General features: G+C 36.1%; 1 protein-coding gene across 1 annotated transcript; it reads right to left on the bottom strand.

Moving 5' to 3' along the window:
* Nucleotides 1-24,864, bottom strand: PPP1R42 (protein phosphatase 1 regulatory subunit 42). The gene is made up of 9 exons (XM_054191830.1): nucleotides 24,761-24,864; nucleotides 23,103-23,305; nucleotides 19,885-20,051; nucleotides 19,305-19,443; nucleotides 17,069-17,185; nucleotides 11,062-11,179; nucleotides 9,638-9,766; nucleotides 8,171-8,321; nucleotides 1-1,054 (listed from the first exon to the last, which is right to left on the bottom strand). The coding sequence occupies exons 2-8, from the start codon at nucleotides 23,274-23,276 to the stop codon at nucleotides 8,188-8,190; spliced, it is 978 nt and encodes a 325-aa protein (XP_054047805.1). The 5' UTR covers nucleotides 23,277-23,305; nucleotides 24,761-24,864; the 3' UTR covers nucleotides 1-1,054; nucleotides 8,171-8,187.

Raw genomic sequence — 24,864 nt, 5'->3', positions numbered from 1 at the left:
TATAGTAACACTCATTTACTACCTTAGTTTTGGAAATCTGTTTCTTTTCTAATGAAGATAAAGGTCTTGTTATTCAAGGGGGGAATGCATGCAGGAGTTACATTTATTTGAATTGTCTTTAGCAAAGGGCAATAAAATATAAACAGTAACAAAATACACAAACGCGTGAAGGCAAAAAGACAGATCCCGATTTCCTTATTCAGGAAAAATTCCTTTCTTATCTCAGAGAGGGTCTCAAGCATAAGATGCCAAGCTGACGTTCATACAGAGAAACGCCATTAGGAAAGGTTTTATTCCAGGGGCAATTTACAATCTGGGCTTTCCTTTCCTTATCTGTACGTTTGGAATTTTCCTATATCAGAAGTCTTGAGCATTCATTTAATTACTCAAACAAGTGCAAAGCAGCCAAACTCAAGTCCCAGCTACTTAAAGCAGAATTTGAAGTAAGATCAATGTGTAGTGTCCCAATTAAAAAATTAATAAGCACAGATATCATTAATCTTCTTGTGCCTTCTTTCCTAACTATTCCACATCCAAAAATGCAAGTAACAGAAATTATTTTTTAGCACTACAGATCTCAAAAATCATGTGCTAATAGCTCCTTTTTTCTTGAAGTAAGAGACTATAGGCGTGCCCCTGCTTAATTGCTAAGAGTATTACATATGGGAAGAAGCAGCAACTCGGGTACTCAGGTCACAAATTGTGGAAGACTCGGGTTAAAAACAACTCCTTCAGGAAGCTTAAGAAGTAGGCAACCAGTTTAGCTGGTGTTTTTACATGCTTTTAATACAAAGCATTGCTTCTAAATAAATAGGCAGTCACCTTACTTTTCTGAATGCTCTTCAAGGGCAGCGTTAAATTCAACGTACTCCATTCTGCCCGGTTTTGAGATTACAAAGACGCAGACAACATATCCAAAGAGATGCCAATATCTTTCTTGGTAAGATTTGAGAAAAAAAAAAATAATCCCGTAATGGCCAAATCTTCACATCCTGTAACTTCTGGCCTTTAGAATTCAAGTTACTTCTGCCATTACTTCAGCTTCCTCCTCAACCTACAGCAGAGAGATCAGAGAAGACAGATGAGATCTTCATGTCAGAACCACACCAAAGCCCCTACCGCTTCTCGCTTCATTAACGCTTCCCAGGACCACACAACATCTCTCAAAAGTTATAATCTGTGTCACCAAAAGCTGCAGATGAAAAAAAAAAAAGTCTCTACCTGTTGCGAGAATGTCAACTGATGCAATGAAAGCCCTTTTTTTTTTTCCCCCGATGCCAAACCTGAGGGCAGATTAATCTGAAGTGACATAATCTGACAATCTGCGGTATTATACACACCCTCATTATAAAATTGACCGGCTTTTTCCACACACAACAATTTTGGCCACATAATTTTGTAGCAAATACTGATAATTTTCAAACAAAATCTTAGGAATAATCCAAGCAATTTCTCATATAAATGAAATCAGATAAGACTCAGTCTTTTATTCCAAAACATTTTACTACAAACTGCGTAACTGATTATACCCAACTTTACTGGCCATGTAATGAGTGATTACTATGACAGTCCAATATATTAACTCTCCAAGAATGGAAGATCTTACTGCTCCAAATCTCTTTTTGAGTTAAAGTATTAGTCTGTTACACGGATCATTTCACAGCTGGCTCTGATTTGTCTTGGTTTGGATGCAGCAATTAATTCTGCTCAGAATTAAGAGAACAGAAAGATGTAGTCAGTCACTTCTGTAGCCTCTGCTTACAGTGTTATTTGATTGAAGAGTTAAGTTCAAATACATATTTTTTAGCAGTGAACTCCTAGAATCCTTCAAGTCCACGTGACTTAAAATAAAACCTCGTTTGCTGGGTTATTTCCTAGCAAAGTAAAATGTAATGTTTACAGTCATAATATATATCAATTATCATTTAGTGACTGTAAATAAGCAGGTTCACAGATGAATTGGTTCCCCTCAGAGCTCTGTCGGCCAGGACAGCTACTTTGCACAATACACCGGTATCAAAAATCATAAAAATAAGGAAAAGTAACTCAAACACTGTGCGTGCACGCAGTGATTACAAAGCTTGTGTATCTATACATATATTGTCATTATGGTCAGAGCAGCACCAAGGGGAGGTGTTCAGGCACTGATGCCTTATTTTTTTTCCCCTTTGGTACTTCTAACACACCAAAAAGCTACAATAGCACTGCACGTTGCTCTGAAAATATCAGAATCTTCAATGGCAAGGCCCGATCTCACACCTCCTAGGTCCTAGGAACAGGTTTTGGTGGGAAGAAATACTACCAACAGTAGATGACGCTTGATTTAGGAACCACTAAGAGAAATCTGACATATCCAAGTCTCTGCAACGGGATGGGATGCATCCCAGGGTGCTGGAAGTGAATGTGAAGAGGCATAGCTGTTACTACGGGATTAGTGGTTGTGATGCTGTCCTCCAAAATGTAGCGTGTCATCTTGCTGGATGAGGGCACAATGAGCGAGTTTTCACCTCAGGTTTGTTAAAGCAGCTGCTTTCAACTTTTCAGAGACGGGAGTGTGCCTACGGAATGTGTGATAGGATACAGGGAGGGAAATATCGAAACGGTGTTTATATCAGTGCAGTAAATTAGTTTATTGGAACTGACTTCAACTGAATAACTTCCAGGGTTATACTGAAGTTATTACAGAATGTATTTATATATCCCTATTCAAGTAGCAGTCTTTATTTTAACCTCAAGTTACTTTTTAAATCTCCCACGCAGGTATCTGTTTTAAAAAACTGAAAGCAGAGCATTATTTCTTTACTTTGTTAATTTGATTCATACTTTGTGTATACAAAAGTGATTTTTCTAGTTTTAGTAAATTAGTTTATTTAGTAAATTTAGTAAATTAGTTACACAATAAAAAAATTTGCAACGCTAACGCAGCAGACCAAAAATGTTACGAAATTTTGAGTTTTTATCTCAACAGTAGTCTATAAAAATACCTACAACAAAGATCTAAGGATAGGAAAGGATCCTAAGGATAAGGAAAACTAAACACTGCATACTGTATGTCTGTTTCATCTATCTAATAACTATTATAATGAACACGTAATACCTGAAAAATAGATATGCAAAGATTTGAGTTAGCTTTTTCTTTATTTTACCATCCTAAAGTACTGCTTCATCCCTGATGCAATTTTGATGGAGCCATTTACAAGATGCAACTCACTCTAAAGTCACTGAATAGCTCTCTCCGTATATGTGTTCTGTTTAAAACGTTATTGACCTATGGTTGGACTTGATGATCTTAAGGGTCTTTTCCGACCTAAATGATTCTAAATATTCATATATTTTATGTAGAAGGTTTCAACGTTCTTGAAAGTGTATTACAGCCTGTAAGCCCAGATGTGCGCTGGTAATTTTTTGACCTACTACTGGCTGACAGGTTGCATTTGCCATTTGGTCTTCTAAGGCCTGGGAAGAAGCACGTCTCTCCTGGAAGAGGCAGCAGCCTAATGCAAGCAAAGGTGCTCCTGCCAGCTTGCCCACCCGTGGGAGTACACCTCCCAACAAGAAGGTGGCTATATGGTATCTGGCCATCCAGACATGTAGGAGTACCTGTGGTCTAGCTGGCAACCTGCCCATCAGGAGACGCGCGCGCTCTCTCAGCAATCTGAGAAAGCATTTATTGTTCTGAAGGGCACAGGGGGGTCTATCAGTGCGTGTGCTCTGTTACTGTATTTCAGATCCTTTCTCTTTCCCAGTTTTGGGCACAGCCAGCAGCACAGAGTGCTGGGGGGGGGGAGGCACGGACATAGGAAAGAAAGGATAATTTCCAAATCAGTAGTCTCCAGATAAATAGCAGAATTCATGGCCAAGAAGGGATGGCTTTTATCACGGTCTTTGAGATGTTGACTGATGTTGCAGTGTTAAGTACTACAGATCTGGCATATATTAAAACGGTTTTGTTTTTTTTTTTAATTATCACTACTGAAATTTAAGTGTAGAGAGAAGATAATGCTGTTTGTACATAATCTTGCATGTTTGTAATGAGTTGTATTTTTCCTTCTAAACAGATTATGAATTATCATGGGCAGAATCATTCAGTACCACATTCAGCTGAATTAATTCAGCAAGACTGGTAACATGGATACAGAAAATACCACAAAGATTCACAATACTGTAACGTTAATTATGGTTCTGCAAATGAACTCACACTCACCTTTGCAGGCAGTGAATATCCTCCAGAAAAAAGGGAACCAACCACTAAATTGGTGAATTGCCCACCAAAACCTTGCATGGGCCACAGTAACAAGAAACTGTTTACACCTGATCTCCATTTGAATAGCTCTGCTTCGGCAGCACTATTTAATTTCAGAACTTCACTTCATCTCTCCATCCTTCACTTCATCTAGCATTACAGTCACTCCTCTCATATCCCGTACCATGGCTGAGTAATTCAACAGCAAGCAAATTCCTTCCATTTCTCTTCCACAGCCTTCATCACTAATTGCTGATTGATACTTTCTAGACCTCACTGAGGAGATGTTTGCATTTTTCCTTCAACACCGCCACCAAGGAAAGGCAGTGAGATGGGCTGTAACTGCTGGAAAAGGCACTCCAGCTCTGTTCAAAACGTGCTCTCAGCTCTGCCCAGGTGCTCCAGCTGGTATCTCCAAATATTTAATGCACCTAATTCTGAATACAGTTGGGAGTGCTTGTAGGTTATTCAGTGGCTAAAACCAGCTATGGGGTGCACGGCTAAAACTGCACTGGTTTGTATCTTTATATTTCTCCTTTTTCTGAAGCCAAGGCTGAAAATATTTTTTATTTTTGAATTTTCAGGAGTTTGCTGAAATTGATATTCAGGAAGATAACAAGACATGGGTTACCTGGAGGTAACACATTCCCCCAGCGCCCTCTCAAATGAGAGAACTATATTTGGTAATACGAAATAAACATATGATTGTAAAAGTTATGTTTTGGGTATACAATCATTATAATCTCAGTATCGGCCCTCCCCCCAAAACTGTCATGTAATAGGCCTCGATAATTCGATTTATTATAATGCCAGTTAGATTCATATAAACAGAAGCAGAACGTGTACATTCTTGCCTGTTGTCAAATATGCATTACGCTATATAGATTTCAGACCACACAAATCACCTCAACCCAAGGCATTTATAAATATTTAATAAAATAAATACAATGTTGATAAGAGCACCTGCTGAAGAGCTAGGAGTGAGAACTAACATTGCTCACTGCAAGTTCCTTCCACGTGAACTAGACCTTGCGCTACACAGGGTGTGCACGGTGGCGAGGAGAGTGGCTTGTGATTAGTTGGCACAATGCAGTGTAATTATTATACGCTCACTATATCATTTAAAGATATTACTATATTGCCAATTACATAGCATACGCTGGAGAGACAAAAGGTGACTTTCCCACCAAATTCTGAATTGCAAACCTACTACGATATTTAATTCCATGAGTAAGGAAATGTGGGCAGAAACTGCTGGTTATAGTTTAAGTTTACAACATCAAAATTTCAACAACTTCTCCGCTCTGGGAAAATTAATAATCACGTATCCCATTGGAAGGTATTAGGTATCTTTAAGATAGTGAAGTGTTTTGTTTTCTTTTAATTACTTCCTGTCAATATGCCTAATTCTCTCTAAATATTCAAAACTAACTTAAAATCCAATATAAAATCGCTATTGTTTTTATATCATCAAAAAAGAAAGATTAATGACGTATTTCAGTAATCTAGCAATAACTGGCTTTTTTCATTGTTCAAGCTGTATGCAATCCTCAGTGGATCTTAGATGTAGGTTAAAAAAGTATTTAATGCCTGTTTTTCATTGGCAAGGTCAAACATCACCTAGCATGTATAAGGAAAGAGGAAACATCTGTTGGAATAATTTATTTGACTAACACAGAGGGTAGGATTAAAATTCGCTAATTTCTTTGGTCCAATAGTGGATTTCAATTAAACAATACAGGTATTTTTTCAGTTTGACAAGATTTCCTCGCTTTACATGTGGGCACATTTATGCATATCCCTAATTACTGGATCTGGCAAGGGAATACTGTGATTTGTCATTATTTCATATCTGCATATACTCTGAGAATTAATATTTCTGTATTTCGAGTTGTTGTTTTTTTTAAAAAAAAAAAACATTTTAAAGAATTCACAAACCTCTAACTAATTCCCAAGACTCCTTGGTTTCCATGGAATTCCACTAGTAACAAGATTAGAATATGTCTCAAGATCAGTGATTACACATGAAATTGTAATGTACAGCAACCTTCAGCGTTCACGACAAAAATCTCTCTTAAATGTTTTTTTAAAAGATTAAATGCATGTCATCTGACTGTAGTTTATTCCAACCTTCATGTGAACCAGAGTAAAATCTTCTAGACTAATAATAGAAAAAAAAAATCAAAATGACTCAAATTGTTTAATTTGTAAATGTAAATTAATACAAATATAGACATTTCATTCCAATCAAGTACAGAAGATGCAATCTTTGCCTTTCTAGGGTAAGAAGGGATTTCAACGGGGCCAGGATTGTACTCCAGCTTAATACTGGGAAAATTTTTGTCAAGCAAAGAAGGTCAGCAACCGGACAGCTTTTTAACATAGTAGAGTAGTATCAGAATGCTTTATTTCAAAGGAGATAGAGGAAGTTCTTACACTGAAGAAAATAACTTTCTGGGACGTGCTGTACACGCGTGTTCCATCCTTTATTAGAACTAAGGGGAATCGTAAATGAAAAGTGTGGTTTTATGCAAGCCTGGCCCAAAAGACAGAATGCTAATAAAGATGTCATGCAGGCTGACAGAACACTGAGCGTGTGGATACACTCATTTTACAATGGAATTAAAAGAAAAAAAATGCATGTTTGTACGGCATGAGTATTAGGCTGTATCCCTCTAAATTTCACTGGAAAATAATCATGTCGTAGTACAATTTTGTGATAACTAGTGCATTGTTCCTGCAGTTCGTGTTTTTAAACTTCTCCACTTGTGCAGCAGGAAAAAAAGAATGGGCACATATATGACAAGTTCAGTTTCTTTTTAGGCCAGAATATATCCATTGTCACATGAAGAATAAAGATGATCCTTTGGAAGACAGCATCTATATGATTTGTAATTCTTCTTCCCTTGTCGAGGAATTTTTAATCAGAACTATTTTTAATCAGAACAAATAATCAGTAGGAACAAAACTGATGGAATGGGAAGTGGTAAGTTGTCAAGAATAAAATAGTAGTAAATGTTGCTCAGTTAAATTTTCAATCATACTAAGAAATTCTGATTTGAATGTAAAACAAAACACTACATTTAGTAATTTAGTTACAAAAGAACACCTGTGACAGTTGAATTTATTTATTCATTTTATCTACAGCATTGATGATTTTTTTGTTAGTCGGTACAGCTGATAAATAATAGACCAGTTAGGTTAAAAGTAGCATTAAAAACCTGGAAGTAGTGGTATTAGGTGCCAAATACTGAACTAAACTAAACTATTATTACAGGTAAATCTGGAAATCTATAGGTCCCAACCTGCAAATCCCTATGAGCAGATTTTGTCTCCACAAACAGTTGCATTAGAGTTCACAAGGCTGCTTATGCAAGTAAGGAATACATATGCGAAACTCTGAATTGTTTAAATTCATCTAATGTCTAAATGTCTGTAAGCCACACACATCGCACTTTCTTTCTTGATTATCTCAATCTTGAGTTGATGCTACAGGAAAATGCCACGAATACACTGGAACATGTCTATTAGAAGTAAGCTGTAACGATGGAAAGTGATTGTTTCTCCTGCCTGTGCGCACGGGATCAGTCTTCACCAATGTTGTTGACAGTGACTGTACTTCCAAGAATTAACTTTGATACTATTTCACCTTTGTGGAAGATTACAATCAAATGCATAAGACGGAAACTAGTAACACTGGAGTAAAGTTATTACTATTAGCTAGTCTACCGATTTATAACCAGAAACTGAAATCTATTATCCTGTCTTTCAAAGAAATAAAGACAACAAATATAACAGGGTTAAAAAAAACCTGAAACTGATTTCAGATGAAGTTCTACCTTCAGGTACTCATTTTCCAACTGATTCAGTAAGAGCTGTATAAGCAATAACCAACAGAACTAAGAGGAAGATGTCTGAGGAACGTACCTGGATTTTCATCTGACTTATTTTTTATCCAAGATTCTTGGCAAAGGTTTTCTTTCAACTTTGTGCATCTCAGACAAAGCTAAAAAATTTGTTTCTTCTTTCACAGATGGACTGTAGTGAAAGGGAATAGAATAAGGTGCTTCAAAGTCAGCTGCGGAAAACAAAGAAAAAGGATTAATTCAATATCCCAAATCAAACCAGAGCTATTTTAATATTCAGTATGATTGAACACAGGTTCCGATATGTCTTGTTCTAGAAATAATAGCCTTATAAATAATAAGCCTTATAGTAAAATGCCTCTAATTTAATAACTGAGAATGGAAAACTTTGCATGAAATTATGGAAAGTGCTGCAAACACTGATGAAGGTAAATACTTAAGCAGGTATTCCCATTCATTCATTTTGAAAGGGAGTAAATTCAAATACGTGGCACCTCCTTATATCAGTAGTTATTCAGAAGACAGAATATTGCTGTCAGAACCATTGCCATTCACGTATGGCTTCCAAACACTGAGCAGACTGCAACTTTCTTGGGGCTGAGGCTGACAGGCTGAGTGCTTTTCACTTCACGTCTTCAAAAATAACTGATCTTCATGAGATTTCATGAATTAATAATTTGAGATTGTATGGCTATAAAGAACACGGTCTCTCCCCTAAGGTACATAGCACAGTTTATCTTCTGAAAACAACCATGTAACTGCCACCAATTTTATTTTATAAATGTGGTCATTCAAACCATTTTGACTAATTTGCAGTTTCCAAATCCTGCAACATGGCAAGACATGCTGTTAAGTCATTCATGTTTTAGTTTGCAGTCAACTCTATAGCAACAACAATGCCTACCCACCATTTTTTTAAAATGTCAAAGTCTATTTCAGGTTTTGCTTGAGTTTCAAAACGAATTTGTTTTCCCTCTTCAGGAACCTGTTTCCTTTTCTTTTAGGTTTAAGGCTTTTTTTCCTCCAAGACTTTTTATTTATTTCCAAGTTTAGAACTTTTACTTCTGCAGGACATGCATTTTGTGAAGGCCTTTAAAAGGACTGTAAATGGCATTTTACATACATAAAGTTATCAACAAATTATTGCTTATTATTAGTCATTACGAATAAGTATCAACAAATAGATTTCAAAAGTCTGATGAATTTAATGCATATTTATTCTAGAATGCCCAACACTTTTCACTTTTCTTTTTTTTTAAATATATGGAAAGTAATCATGAATATTTACAAGCATTCAAAATGCACTGGCTATTCCTTTCCATAATTCTGGGAGATTGGGATGGGAGGAAAAAAACACCACGTGAACTAGTTCTAAAATTCAATTTTATATTGGAAAAGTCCACTTTCTACTCTTGTGCTTTGGTCTTACCACCAGTACAAATCTCATTCCTAGTATATTTACTGTTAGCTGCTATTTTATTGTTTCTATATTTCAAATAATCATGAAGTAATTGGTTAGTTTGCTTACAAAAACGTAGATAGACTGTATGTTCATTTGTCATTCTTTCTTTGTTTTTTTTCCTGGCAGCTTTGGAGGCTTTCCAATTCACTAGGAACCGTCTTTCCATTTCTTTAATTTCTTTCCCATCAAGGGATTCTGTCAAAGAAAAAAGAACACTTTCTGTGATACCCAAAGTTAATGAAAAGGCTGTAGAAAGCTGTATGTAATGTTTACTGGTCTATATTTGCTCTCTTCAAATCTTTTTTTCTCCTTTTAGTCTTTTGGCAAAAATATATCCAATACACCTTGATATTCATATTTTAACTATCTGCAAAAGTGAGTTGATGCATCTTAATTACAAAAGAAAGCATCTACTATTTTTGCAACTTTCAAGGGATATACATATATATTCACATTCAGTTAACATGCACACCTTGTAGAAAGTTCTGAAGAAAAAGTATGCTCTTATACAAGACAGATGCAGAAATTCAGGATGAGAGATGGCAGAGGAATCCTACTGATCGTGAAGACAGACAGACCAACCCTGTAAAATTAACTTTACTCTCTTTGATGCTATAAGGCTTATCCTCTACGTTGGCTTGGTTGCATCTGCATTTTTGAGTCAGACCAAATGAAATACCTCAATTGGCTACAAATTTAGGTTGCATTACAATTGTTGTTAAGACCCTGTTATTTTCATTATGCAAGTAGGATTTTTCTTTCTCTTAATGGCCAATATTTTTTACACTCAGAAAAAAAAGAAAAACAAATTTTGTAATTACAGCTTTTAAGATAATTGCCAACTTTATCCAAAAAAGTAAAAAATGAGCAGATTTTTTTTTTTGACTTGTTTCTACAATATGAATACTTGCATACGGAAGACTGAGTTGCTTCCTATTTTGCTAAAATTATCTCAAAATAATAACATAAACTGCATGACAGTATAGTTAAGATTAACAAATACATTCATAATGTAAGTGCAAATTGCTTTTATGTTTAAGGAGAAATGTTTTATAACAATTAAAACACCATAAGGTATGACTGGTGCAGCTTTAACTGTACAACTAAAACACCTAAGCAACTACTACAGGCCGATAGGGGAGTAGACTAAACTTATCTTTGAAAATCAGTTTCACAACATCTGGAATGCGAACACAGCAAAGTCTTACTGTCTTATAACAATCTCGCTAATCATCAGTTATTAAAACTAATGATTAATACCACTAATAGCAAAAGCTGAGCAACAGAGTTTGTGCAGTTAGTTGATTACATAAGCAATTTTAGCTACATTACCTGTACATAAATTAAAAATTCATCATTTGACATAAATATGGCAGTAATTGTGTTTACATACATAGTGAAATTGAGGAACGATTAACGTACCGGTTATTTTCTAAAACAGTAAGTGTTATGGGTAGGGTTTTGGGCTGGCTATTGGTTTTATTTTTTACCTAGAGTCCATGACTGTACTACAATCCTGTCCCTGTACTTTGGTTTATGGCAGATGGGGTTTCCTGCAAGATCCAGTCTCCGTAGCTTTGTCCATTTGTTTAATACAACCTCCAAATCCTGCAATTGATACAAGAAGAGAACACTGTGCTTATTTTTCCTCCTGCAGAGTAAAATTCAATAGCAATGATGTGATTTGTTCAGCCAGGCCCAAATCCTGCACACAGAAATAGCTTCAGTGAGACTATTCACGTATTAATATACACATTAAGAATGTGCATTTTTAAATAGAGTTGTGCGTAGCATTCCCTGAATATATCATAATTGCACAGAGGAAATGGTGATGCAGTTGGAAAACTCTGCATTTTTAAGGATACAGTTATGCCAGCTATGGAAAATTACCACTACAATCCCACCCATAAGCACTTAAAGCTGAGGAATTACCAGCCAAAAAATTCCCATGATACATAATGTATGTTAATGCATCCCCATGGTGTCTTACAGAGCCCTTAGAGTACCAGTGACTGATTTTGAAAAAGTTGTGGAAGAATAAATACTTTACAAAGAAAGAACAGGCTAAAAAAGCTAAAAATCATGCAAACCACATGCCTCTCTCTTTATATGTATGTAAAACTGTATTTTACTGGGAGAAACAGTAATATCCCCCCTACCTAACTGTGGGTGGTCAGTTCTAGTATTGGCCAAATAGTGAAATTTTTGAAATATACCTTTCTCCATCTGGGTTTCTGTCTGGTTACCAAAGGGCAGTATGACCTAAATAAAACTTCTTCTGTCTTTTAAATACAATAAATTCAAGTTAAAAGGATGCAAAGCTTAGCAGATTGGTCGTTTCTGCTCAGATGTCCTACTTTCTGAAATACTTTCAAAATTTCTCTTAACTGTCATTCTTGATAGGCTTCCTTTTATGTGTGAAAAGCTTAAGCAGGGATTCAAAACAATCTATGTGAATACAAAAGAAGAGAGAATTTATGTTCTACAGCTGTAATAATTTGGAAAAAATCTACTAATCATGATGTGACATTCTAAACTGTGAAGTCTAGAATTTTGTAGCTTGATGCCAATAAAGAAGAATCTAGCAGTGTAGGTATCTCTTCGCTCCTTCCAATTTAGAAAATCACCTGGATAATGCAAGCAAGGAGAATTCTGGCTTTGCAGGCTCTACTCCCTTGGTAGAAAATCCTCCTAGGAATATTCTATGGGTTATAGAATGCATGTTTCAAAAAATCACATGGAAGAGCAACTGGTAGCACAACCTCACACTTCCAAACAGTATCATTTTTCATCTATCAATGATGACAGTGATATTATCTATCATCTATTGTTATCCAGTGATGATAATGTCTTTTCAGAAACATAGAGAGCAGAAGTCAGGTTCTGTGAGGAGCAAGACTGATAAAACAATGCAAGAAACTGAGGACCAGTCCACATGAAGAAACGTTGACAAATCTCGTAATGTGACACAGCAAAGCTTTATCAGCATGTATCAGAATAGCACTACGATAACCCCCCAAATTTAGGCACTAGCACTTAATCAAAGACACAGCAATTTTGGGAAAAAATATTTTAGGCTAGGCTTATTTAAAAAGAAATAGCATTTAGCGAGGGTATTCATTTATTTTTACCTGTGCATTCAGGCATTGTCATTGAAATCTGTAATGTGTTCTAGATTTCGCTAGAAAGAATTTTTTCAAGTAATAGTTTTGCAACACAAATTGTCGATTACCGAAATAAAATGTATACAGTTTAACTTTGATGAATGTATTCAGAGAGTCCTGTAGATTTTTGTTAGCTGTTACTTACTTGATAAATGACCCAGAACATGCTTACTCCAGTGTATGTTTATCTAAGAGCACACTAATCCTGTGCTGAAATATGATTACCCTTTCGATACGCTCTAGTTGTTCATTGCCTTCCTGTCTCTAATAAAGTGCTTTCACTTCCCAGCCTTTCAATAAGCTGTACTAGAGGGACCAGACACTCTTCTGGGCAGTCTCCGTTTGATAAATGATCATGTCATGCTATCACTTTGAGGTCTGCTACAAAATACTGACGAGCAAATTATATTCCATTGGGGGGGAAGGGCAAGCGCCTTAGTAGGCAGCTGTAGTGGCAGCAATAACGTTCTTACCAATTAACGATGGCCATCTAAGAATTGGTATTTGACCAGTATGCTCCAGTTTTTATCGGAAACGTCTAGTCCAACTGCCCTAACTACATCTATAGACAGCAATTTGTCACCATTTTGACTACCTGTCATAATCTATTTGAGAAAATCTATAATTTTTCTCTTGTTCCTGACTCAATTCTGAAGTGAATGAATTCATCTTTTGTGATATCCTCTTGTCATAATCAATACTGGGCAGAGGTTGAATAAATTAAAGACTTAGGAAATACAGATTTTTATAGGTATTTCTAGCTATCTTTTCTCTATCTATCCAAATACTCACACAAGTCATAATCTTCCCAAAACAAATGTAATTAATAAATAAATAACAGAGTCAGGCTTTTTGTAAACAGGCATAGTCGTGGTTTTTTTTTTAATAGGAATATTGTTTTTAAAAAATTCCATTAGTATTCCAACCCAAATACACTGCAGCCTAGAAGTCCTTGTGAACCTGACTAAAGTAAACCCGAAGCTTGATAGGATAAATAAATGAAGTAGCAAATGATAGCAAACAAAGAAAAGCCAATTCTATTGAAATCAATTATATTCTTGATACCTGACCTCGGACATGCTTTTTACATGTGTTAGCTAGTCATAGTAAATTATTTTGCATGAATTGAGAAAAATTACTTAATTTTGTTCTGTCTACTGTTCAGACTGCATTATATAAACTTCAGTCATGTGAAACAAGGCCATATGCCTTGATGTCTGTTAATTACACTAACAATGTCCTGAATTAGACAGAACTTTAAGTGCTTGAATTTACTAGCCCTAATTTTCAACTACACTGAAATCAACATGGCAGTGCTGAAAAGCGAGGGAGTATGTGTTTTTATAATAATGTGAAAACACTGAGATAAATGTTTAGATATAAAATAATTATACTAATTATACAAAAGTAAGAAAAGTCTACACGAGAAGATTGTATTTCGTGCATTTCTTACGCCTTTCACATTTCCCTCTTTTGCAAAGACTACGTATTATTCCTGCTGCCATTTTACCTCTGCTACGCAGATCACTGCTGTTGACCGGCCCTGCTCAGACGTGGATGACTCCTCTACAGCTCTTCTTCCCACCAGGTGAAGCAGGGCTGGGTACAGAGCTCTCTGACACTTCTCTGGTGGTCATGCAGCACCACCAGAGTCTCTGACCAAAGCCAGACATTCCTGGGGATGTTCTTGATGGCAATGATGAGGATGCAGGAATGGGAAATCAGGGGACATATAGCTTTTGGCATGAAAAAGAGGTATACATCAGAGTTTTGAAAACAGAGGGGCAAGAGGGAGGAGAATGGAGGCAGCTTGTGTGGCAATGAAAGAGCCTTTGCTGCGTGTAACAAGTTCAGCCACCAGAAGCAATTAAATATATGTAGTACAATTATATACCTCCTAAAATCCTTTGAGCTGTCACAGCCATAGTATAATGTAAGCCATGGAATCATGAAATTCAGGGTTGCAAAAAACCTCATAACATACTCAAAATTTCTCTCAGCTATTTTTTTTAAACAGTTAGTGGATGTATAAAATTGTTCTCCTGCTAGATGTTCACTGTAAGTTAAAGCCTCTTAAACAGAGCTAAAACTGACTTTTTTATATATACTTTGCATGGGCTACTGCTTTTTCAACAGTTTGTTGTTGATTTTTTTTTATTTAAATAAGAATTGGTATTAGTGATAAGTAGAACCTACTAAAAGGTAATCTCTAGAACACAGTAACTGTAGTTGGGAAGTGGGATATCCAGTTGCATTACACTATATGTTAAACACATTCAAGATGGTCATTAATTTTACAGGTCTGCAAAGACATCAATAGAAATACCCTATCCGCTCCATATTTTCAAAACTTGGAGATTGTTTAGAAAACACACTTTCAAAATTTACTGGAGCTTGGTCCAAATGTAACTGACAGCAGCAGCAGCAGCAGCAGCTAACTCAAATGCTCACCACATAATTTTTCAAAAACTGTGACCAAATAATATGGAAATCTAAATGTCTATTTGATTTGGGTAAATATTAACTCTGATCTTCCTGATGATGAAATATTGAAATTTAATAATGATTAAATATTATATACACAGTTACTGAGTAATGCAGTCTTTTTTGTCCTCTCCTTAATTCTGTTTCAGAAGATACTATTTTTTCCTCTGAGACACTGAAAGTGCTGTCTCTGAACTGGCATCCTCATTCTTAAAAATAATTGCTTTTTTCGTAAGACAATCTTCTTTTAAGATCATCACAACTGAAGTATTTTGTATTTATAAGAAAGAAAAAAGTCAATTAAAAAAATACTGTAATATATTTTATTTAGAAAATGATTCCTTTTAAAAAGGAATGCTTTGGAAAGACTACCTATTTAAAAAAAACGTTATTTTGATGTAACCAACACATTCAATATGGTTTTAATTACTGAGCAAAAGCCTATGTGAATTGTATTTTGATACGAATTCAAGCACAACTGCCAGCCAGAAACACAGCTTGAAATACGACACATTAATAATCCTCTAGTAAAAAAGAAATGTATCATTCAACGTTTCTTAATATTAAAATGTAAAAAATTAAGAGTCCAAATAAAGTATATTGACCTAGATCTCGGATAGATTATGCACACAAAATATTGAAATCTCTTCATTAGTAAACAGAACTGCCAAATTTAATGTAAAAGATATTAGGTGTTTTAAGACATAATAAGAATGGTTATTTTAATAATTACTAACCAATGAAAATTAACTTTTCTAAGGAAATAGAATGTATATGAAAACCAGTAATGAAAGAGTTTATTTTAATCAAGGCTTTGTCTTGGTGATTCGGGGTACCATTTAAGAAAATTAATTTCCGTATTTATTAATTAAAAAAATAAAAAATTCAAAAAAAGCAGAATACAAATGCCTATGGTTTATATTAAATTAAAACAGTGTTTATTAAGTCACTTATAAAGTTTGTTCGATGCCTCCACCCTGCAATGATGATGTCAGCATACTGTTCAACATAAATTTGATATTCAGTTACTAACTGGACACTAAAATTATTTGTTAACTGCTCTTTATGTCAAGAAATGGAAGACATCATAACTTATAAAAATAATGAGAAGTAACAAGGCCAATATTCTATTCCTTTTTGTGAAGATAAGCTAGAAATTGTAAGTCTAGAACATTCTGTTTGAACCACATTTGCTACTGCAAAAGGAAGAGCAAAAATACTTTTATTTCATTTATTTTGGCTGCTACTGTGGAAGTTAGAGCTCTTGTTTATGAAGATGTGCCTTTCCTTAGCAAGAATTTATGAAAGAAATTCAGTGTATACTTTAATGACGAATACTTCTTACGATACTCCAGCCACAATAGTCAAAAAGTCATTTTGATATTGTAACAGCTGCAAAATCAGCTAAAGGATCTGATATCCAAGAAGCGTCTTTTATTTACAATAAAATAGAGAATTAAAAACTATAATATGGTAAAATATTGCAAATTAATTAAAAAACAATGTCCGTGTCATCTTTGCAAATTAAAGCACTCGTAGTTACTCAGGTGGCCAAAATATACATACTAAATCTACATTTTGGACATATTATATTATAGTTATAACTTCCACGCATTTACTACTCAGTTGATAGACGCATGCACAATTGCCACTTTACGTAGGATTAAAGGACATTTGGGCATCCTAGATAAACAGTTCTCCATTTTTAGTCTCAACAAGATTTCTGGATGAGAAAAGATAGCATGCTCGGAAAGTCAGAGGTTCAGTAACTCACCTATTTAGTGATAAAGATGAATATGACTAACTTCTTATCACCCATACTAAATAGAACAAGTCTCTATTTTAATACCTTCATATGTTGAAGTTGATTGTCAACTGCTCTAAGATAAGAAAGATTTTCCAAAACTGCCAGTTCTTCTAATTCATCAATGTTGTTATTGCTGATGTTCAACACAGACAAAGATTTCTGGAGGAAGAAAAGCAGAAAGAGAAAATTATTTTTTTTTCCATGCCATGCATGAGTCAAGTTGTAAATTCTTGTTAAAGGAAGAACAAGCATATGAAGCAGAAACACGCAAATACAACTACCACATACCTCACATGTAGTTCTATGTTGGCTTTCCCTCTTGTCCTAAAATGCTGTTTATTTTGGTTTTGATGTCAAACAAAAGTAAGATTTTTTTCTTGATTATTTCAGGAATTCTTAGGAAATAGAGAATTTTTGTTTTTCTCTAAAAATGTTCAAATGCTTTAGAGTTATGCAAGTGCTACTAACTCTACATTTTAAGTATGAAACAGACACAGAAAATGACTGCCTTTTCCAAGGTTACATCTGAACTGCATAGAGCTGAAATCCATATCTGATATCTATGTAGTCCCATTTAACAACTGGACTATGCTGTTTCTCTTTCAGGCTTGATCCTACAAATCTCTCGGTATACATACCGCTGGTCCTTGCCCCTTCTTTGGAACATTAGCGGGTCACATAATGCACTTTGCCTTTTGTAATGGACAATAGTTAGAGAGATCTTTACATTCTAGATAAAAAATAAATCTGTTTCATGTGTTTATCTCAGGAAACACTTAAATGTTGTTTCATGTAAAAGGAACAAGACGTCTATATCTCTAGAAGATGAAAAAGCACACCTAATCCCGTAAATTTAGAATTATACCAAATACGGGATTTACCATTAGATAGAAAATGCCTATTTCAGCAGTGTATACAAGAAATGTAACCCCCTTCTAAAATCTGAACAAGATCTACATCGCAGGCAGAAATTACCAGTATCATCCTGATACACATAGTTCATAAACTTAATCTCCTCAGTCAAAAGATTCATGATATTGTCATCATCAAAACATTTGCTTGTAGTGCACTGAGACCTATATAGCCCCATGTTTTTGGCTCTTTTATTGCTGACAACATTAAGAGGCAGAAATAGATAGAAGAAGGTGAAGTCAGAAGTGATGTCTTAAACAGGGACAAAACACTTAGTACTCAAAACATCAAAACAGAATGCTTATATGTGTAGCATCCACAAAGATGTTACATGGTCAAGAATGCAAAGTGTTTCTTAAAAAGCAAAACAAAAAAAAACCACAACACCAGAAGACCATGAATAAAAGCCACGAAGAATAAAACACTGGTGACTCTAGGCCAGGATGCTGAAAAACACTGAAATATATGAGTTATCCTGGGAAAATTATAGCTATATAACAAAGTATTACTGTATAACAAAGTAAAAGTGGTCTCTCAAGAATGGCTCATTTCTATTACAGGAAAATGGCAATACTTGGATTACTTAATCTCAAAACAGCAAGAATTAGAGCTAGGTCAAATGTTCGTGATACACACATGACAAAAGAACTCACTAAAAAGTTAATCTTCACAAAAAAAGCTCATCAAATCCTGACAACACTTTGGGAGATACAGCAAGATGATTTTTTTTTTTTAGTATAGAACTATATATATTAGTAAATGAAGTATATTTTAAAATCTCCAAAAAAAATTTGTTGTTTACTGAGAAATTAACCTGTTGAAAGAAAACTTCAAAAGCTGACTTTTCTGAAATCTTGACATAGAACAACATAGAAAAATTGCAGAACTAAAACTGAAAGCTTTTGATTGTGTTGCTCTTAATACCCAGAAAAAAAGCTGTTTGCACCTTTTGCCATTGCATTCCCTAGAGAAATACAGGAGGCAGTAAATAAACTAATGTAACAATCAAATCAGAGAAGTATCAACAAGCCAATGCACTACAAGCTAAGTTGACTAAGAGAACTGTAATAAATTCCTACCCTTTTTTTAATTTATTCACATTTTCTTGGTATAGGGCATTCACACATTTCTTTACTTCCTCTCTCTATTCTCATTTCCATTTCCATTTCCATCCTTCACCAAAAAATAAATGAAGTAGTAGAATCTGCTGGACTCCTTGTTTATATGAGAATTGAGATGGGAATCTCCCAAGAATGACACCAATTGGGAGAAAAGGAAAACACACAGTGATCATGTACTAATCACTTCCCTTGAAAATACTGATCTACTGATTAACGGCTCATTGAAATTCTCAAAATGTACTTACTGCCAGGGACCGAAGGGATCTTGGATCAAACAGAAGCTTTTCGCCAAGAGGGAGTTGTTGACTTTCAATATGTAGCTCCCTTATTTCTTCTAGTTTATTCAAACCCTCTACTACAGTGATGCAGTTGCCCCCCAAATACCTGCAGAGTAGTACACAAAATAGATTTAATATCCTTTGAAAGCAAAAGCTAACACAAGGCCTCAATATATAAAAAAAAAATTAAATATTTTAAGTATTATTGAATAATACTTGGAAATTATAATAGAAAAAGTAAATAACCTAGCATGCAAATAGAACATACAGCTAACAGATCCAAGGGATTTTTAGGGGTTTTATATATTGCTACTATTATTATTAAATGTCTGAAAAATGAAAATAATTTAAATGAAGATAAATACGTTAAGATGATATGCCATCACTTATATCATAGAACACTGTTAAAAAAATCATAAGGAATTACTTTTATTTGAAAAGCAACATTTAAGAGCTGAAAGGACATTACTAGCTACATAATTTTTTGATTTCTTAGTCTAATAATTATTCTTTTACTATTAAAATAAATACATGACTTTCAACTTACAGTTTTTCAAGGTTTTTCAGCGATGAGAGATTTTCTATACACGTAATACAATTGTTCTGAAGGTAAAGGTGTGTTATATTTGAAGCAAAGTCCAAGTTCTGGATTTGACTGATTTGGTTATCATATAAATACAGAACTCTAAGATTTTTACACAAAGAGACGTCACCCTGAAATAAAAAATAACAAATAAATGCTACATAGAGTTCACTCACTGCCTGCTTCTGGAAGCTGTTGATTGTTTTTGTATTTAAGTTGTGCTGCACAATTTATACATTTTCATCTTTAACAAACACTTTTAACAACTATTTTTTCCCAGAAAAACTGATTGACAGTAATCATCTGCATAGATTTAAGACTGTAATCTATCATTGCTGTTCTGCCATACAGAAGCTGAGGACTACAGCCATTATCAGCAGATACATCACATCCTGTGTGACTTAGAATCATAGAATCGTTTTGGTTGCAAGAGACCTTTAAGATCATCAAGTCCAACCGTTAACCTAACACTGCCAAGTTACCAGTAAACCACGTCCCTCAGCACCACATCCACATGTCTTTCAAATACCTCCAGGGATGGTGACTCAACCACTTCCCTGGGAGGCCTCTTCCAATGCTTGACAACCCTTTACGTGAAGAAATTTTTCCTAATATTCAATCTGAACCTCCCCTGGTGCAATTTAAGACCGTTTCCTCTTGTCCTATTGGCTATTACTTGGGAGATCAACTGCTACCTTGTTACAACCTCCTTTCAGGTAGTTGTAGAGAGCGATAAGGTCTCCCCTCAGCCTTCTTTTTTCCAGGCTGAACAACCCCAGTTCCCTCAGCTGCTCCTCATAAGGCTTGTTCTCTAGACCCCTCACCAGCTTCGTTGCTCTTCTTTGGATATGCTCCAGCATCTCAATGTCTTTCTTGTAGTGAGGGGCCCAAAACTGAACACAGTATTTGAGGTGGGTCCTCACCAGTGCTAAGTACAGGAGGACAATCACTTCCCTAGTCCTGCTGGCCACACTATTCCTGATACAGGGCAGGATGCTGTTGTCCTTCTTGGCCACCTGGGCAAACTGCTGGCTCATATTCAGGTGGCTGTTGATCAACACCCCAGGTCCTTTTACCCCGGGCAGCTTTCCATTCACTCTTCCCCAAGCCTGTGGTGTTGCATGGGGTTGTTGTGGCCCAAGTGCAGGACCCAGCACTTGGCCTTGTTGAACCTCATACCACTGGCCTCAGCCCACCAATCCAACCTGTCCAGATTCCTCTGTAGAGCCTTCCTACCCTCAAGCAGATCAACAATCCTGCCGAACTTGGTGTTGTCTGCAGACTTACTGAGGGTACACTCAATCCCCTCATCCTTTTAAATAACTAAAAGGTCACCTGTTCTTATACGGGTTTCTGTAAAAGGTCACCTGTTCTTATAAGGGTTTCTGTAAAACTTCTCTGTGGCATCTGATGAACAAGTCCTAACCAAATGGACCAATCAAATTAGTAACTTGCTGTGCACATTCCTAGGAGTGGGACGAATAAACCCATTTGCTTGCAGGGATCTGTTCATATAGAACAAGCTATTTAATCTTCTTGACTGAAATCACACTTCTAAAGCAGAAATCTGCCATACACAACAATTCAATTGTTTCAGGCTCAGCAATTTCAAAATGTGCTCCGTATCTGGAGGGGATTTGAATTAACTCAGGACTTACTGAAAACTGTATAAATTTCCTATTATTAAACTCAAAGGAAGGAGGACTGGGTTAAGTTCACAGGTTTAGTCTTTGAAAACGAAAAGGTCATGAATTATTTTTTAAATGAGTAAGCCCCAGGGAGCAATTTAAAAAAAAAATGTAGATTTTAACCTGACTAATTTAAAAAAGCCACTACACCAGTCCAAATTTGTTAACCTCACTTGGCTTGTATCCTGTTCCTGAACTCTCCTTTCCTTTCTCAGACTTCCTCTGAAATCTAAGGAATAAATCACAGATAGATTGAAAAGATTGTGCTGCGAGTTAACAACTCTTTGTAAAATTCCCAATACTAGAAATATTTGGCATTAACAAGAATAAAATAAGTGTTGCACTTAATAATATGTCATGTCATTACTACTTCCTTTAAAAAAAATTTCTGATCTGCAAAATTATTCATTCCTTACACCACTTCTATTACACAGTTTGCATAAAAAAAATTTCTGATCTGCAAAATTATTCATTCCTTACACCACTTCTATTACACAGTTTGCATTTTTATAAAGGTAACCATCAATAAATACAAGTCTTTAAATAAAAAAACAAACTGTTGCTGAAAATATGAACTTTGGTTTTTAACCTCAGACCTAAAGTCTCCAAGAACACTATAGCAAGATTTCAACAGGGCTAGAGCACTGCTGTCAAAGCCCAACATCTACTGATTCAATGGCAACAGACTGACTATATTCTATAGGAAAAGTGTCGGGTCGAAATGATTAATTTGAAATATTCCCTTTCTTATGTAGCTAAAGAGGTAAGCAAGTGGAGTTATCATTTCCATTCTGTTGACTTCCTGAATGCTCCCTTACAATGTAGAAACTGTACAAAATAATCAAAATAGCAAATTGTTTTGATTTGCCTTTTTTTTTTAGAGCTGCAGATTTCTGTAATAGTTCTGCGAAATACTGCAAAAAATACTTCGCTTTAACACTTAGTTCATTTCTCTTTGTAATTGCTTACATGGATTTTCTATTTTAATTAATTAATGGCAAAAGTAGTTAGTGTCCAGATAATATCCTTCTTGTCTGCTACGCAGATGATACATATTTCCACAGTTTCAGTCAAGTAAAATACTTCAACGAGATTTTTGACGCATAAAGAAAGAAGTGTCACGTTGATAATAAGAAATGATGCAGACCGTTGGAGTTACAATCACCCGCCTTGATGTTTTATATGAAAAGTTACAGCTGAAAGATTATTTTCACATTTCAAATGTGCACACATTTAAAATCCATTTAAACACTTTTACATACAAGCAGTATTCCACACAATAGCAGCAGTAAATGCTGAAGCATGTTTCTAAACAGATGTATTATTAAGGCTTAATTGCAAGTCAATATAAATATTAAAACATAATATAGCTGTTATAAAATAGAAAGCTGGCTTTGCTTCTTTGTCTTCCCAACGATAAACAACTCTTCATAAGAGTAGCTACAAAATACTTGAGTGGCCAGGTTAAAAGGAATAAAGAAAAATAAATCTTACAATTGCATCTATATTTTTATCTGATAAATTTAGATGAGTTATTTTTCGCAGACACTGTCCAAATTCCTCTTCATTGCGATTCTTCCGACTGATGCTTTTAGCAACTAGGTCCACTGTTAGTCGAACCATAATTCTGTAATAGGCCGAACTGCTGCTTTTAATAGCGTATTGCATGTGCTCTTGTAAGCCGTTTTATAAAATGCCTTAAAAACAAAAAGGAAAATGTTATACTACTTGCACCCGAGATCTTCAACAAAGCTTACATGTATACTTCAAATCTGATGTTTCCCCACAAATTCCCTTTTTGCTTACAGTGGCACATTTATGTATAGTCTTTCCTGCTTATAAAAATCTACTCCTTTCTTGCTGTTATTTTTTCAGACTTTTGAAGTATTAAATAACATTTAAAATACATTGCTATATGTGATTTGTTGTTTCAGTGTGCTTAAACAAATTGTACTGTAGTCTTCATTTTTTTCATATAGAAGTATGAGCACAATTGGCCACAGTGGAAGCAATTCTCACACATAAGTAACTAATTAGTGGCAGCTCATAACCTAATTATTAGTTAGACAATACATCACTACAGTAGGTTTTACAGGCCATGAGAAGTACTCTTTAGACATCTGCACAGCCCTTCTGTCATGCACACACCTGCATGCGCATTTGTTGTGCGCAGTGAAAACCCCAGTTTTTCCCACTGAGGCATACTGCAAAGGCTTTCACAACAATACTAACTTTTTAAAAAAAACTTTGGACATTGTTCCAAATGAGCTTATAAATGGGGGAATGGAGGGGAGGGAGGAAGGCAAGACACGTATTTTGCACTGGATGTGTAAACGGTCTGGGGGTAAAAATACCCTAACAAATGTAACTTAACAACTGCTTTTTTAGCCAATACGTAATACAGTGTACATTATGTATTTTAGCCAATAGATAATAGTCCCACATCAGTGTACCAAAACAACTGAGACAGCAAAAACCACTCCAATACTAAAACTCATGCAGCCACACAAACCACGGCACAGAGAATCCTCCTTGCCAGTGTTACATTTATGAGAAACTGAGGAAAGGTAAAGATTGAAACTGTGAAGGCAGCAGAAACTTCCTTACTTACTGAGCAAGGCTGAAGCTCAGGAGTTCCCCCTTGTCTCCCCATGTGGGTTTTTTGCTTTTTAAAAAAAAAAAAAAAATGGGGGGAAGAAGGAAAGCTGAAAGCACATTGGTCTTTTTTTTACTGAGAAGTGCGTTTCTTTCTTGCTTTTTAAAATAAAACCACTTTTCTGAGCCCTTTCTTAGACCTTCTGCCAAAACAAGCATTAGCAGCAGAGGAAGGGCCGGGCTGCCACCGTGGGGGCTCTGTGTGATCTCTCTCGATCCCACAGCTCCGTCAGCCCTCTCATTTCACGCCGTCGCCACCGTCCCATGTCGTCGTCCGCCGTTTCCCGTCCCCCCTCCCCGGCCCCCCGCCCCGGCTGACCACGACAGAAGCCAGCCACCACCCAGCACAACCTCTCGGAAGGCCGCTCCGGTGTCCCTGCCCGTCAGCCGAGCGGGACAGGCAGGGGGGCCAGGAACGGCTCCCAAGAGCCGTCCCAGGAGGAACCCGCGCCGCACCGCGCCGCCCCACGGCCCGCCCGACGCCGCTCTCCCCTCACCTCCGGGGCGCGCCAGCCGGACGGCGGGCAGGAGAGGCGCGGGCGCGACCGCTGCCGCCGCCGCCGCCCCTGGTTGCCGCGGCAACCACACGCCAACAGCCGAG

This window comes from Rissa tridactyla, chromosome 2 (assembly GCF_028500815.1).
Source record: "Rissa tridactyla isolate bRisTri1 chromosome 2, bRisTri1.patW.cur.20221130, whole genome shotgun sequence".
Classification (NCBI taxonomy): domain Eukaryota; kingdom Metazoa; phylum Chordata; class Aves; order Charadriiformes; family Laridae; genus Rissa; species Rissa tridactyla.
This window is presented reverse-complemented; position numbering and strand designations above follow the sequence as displayed.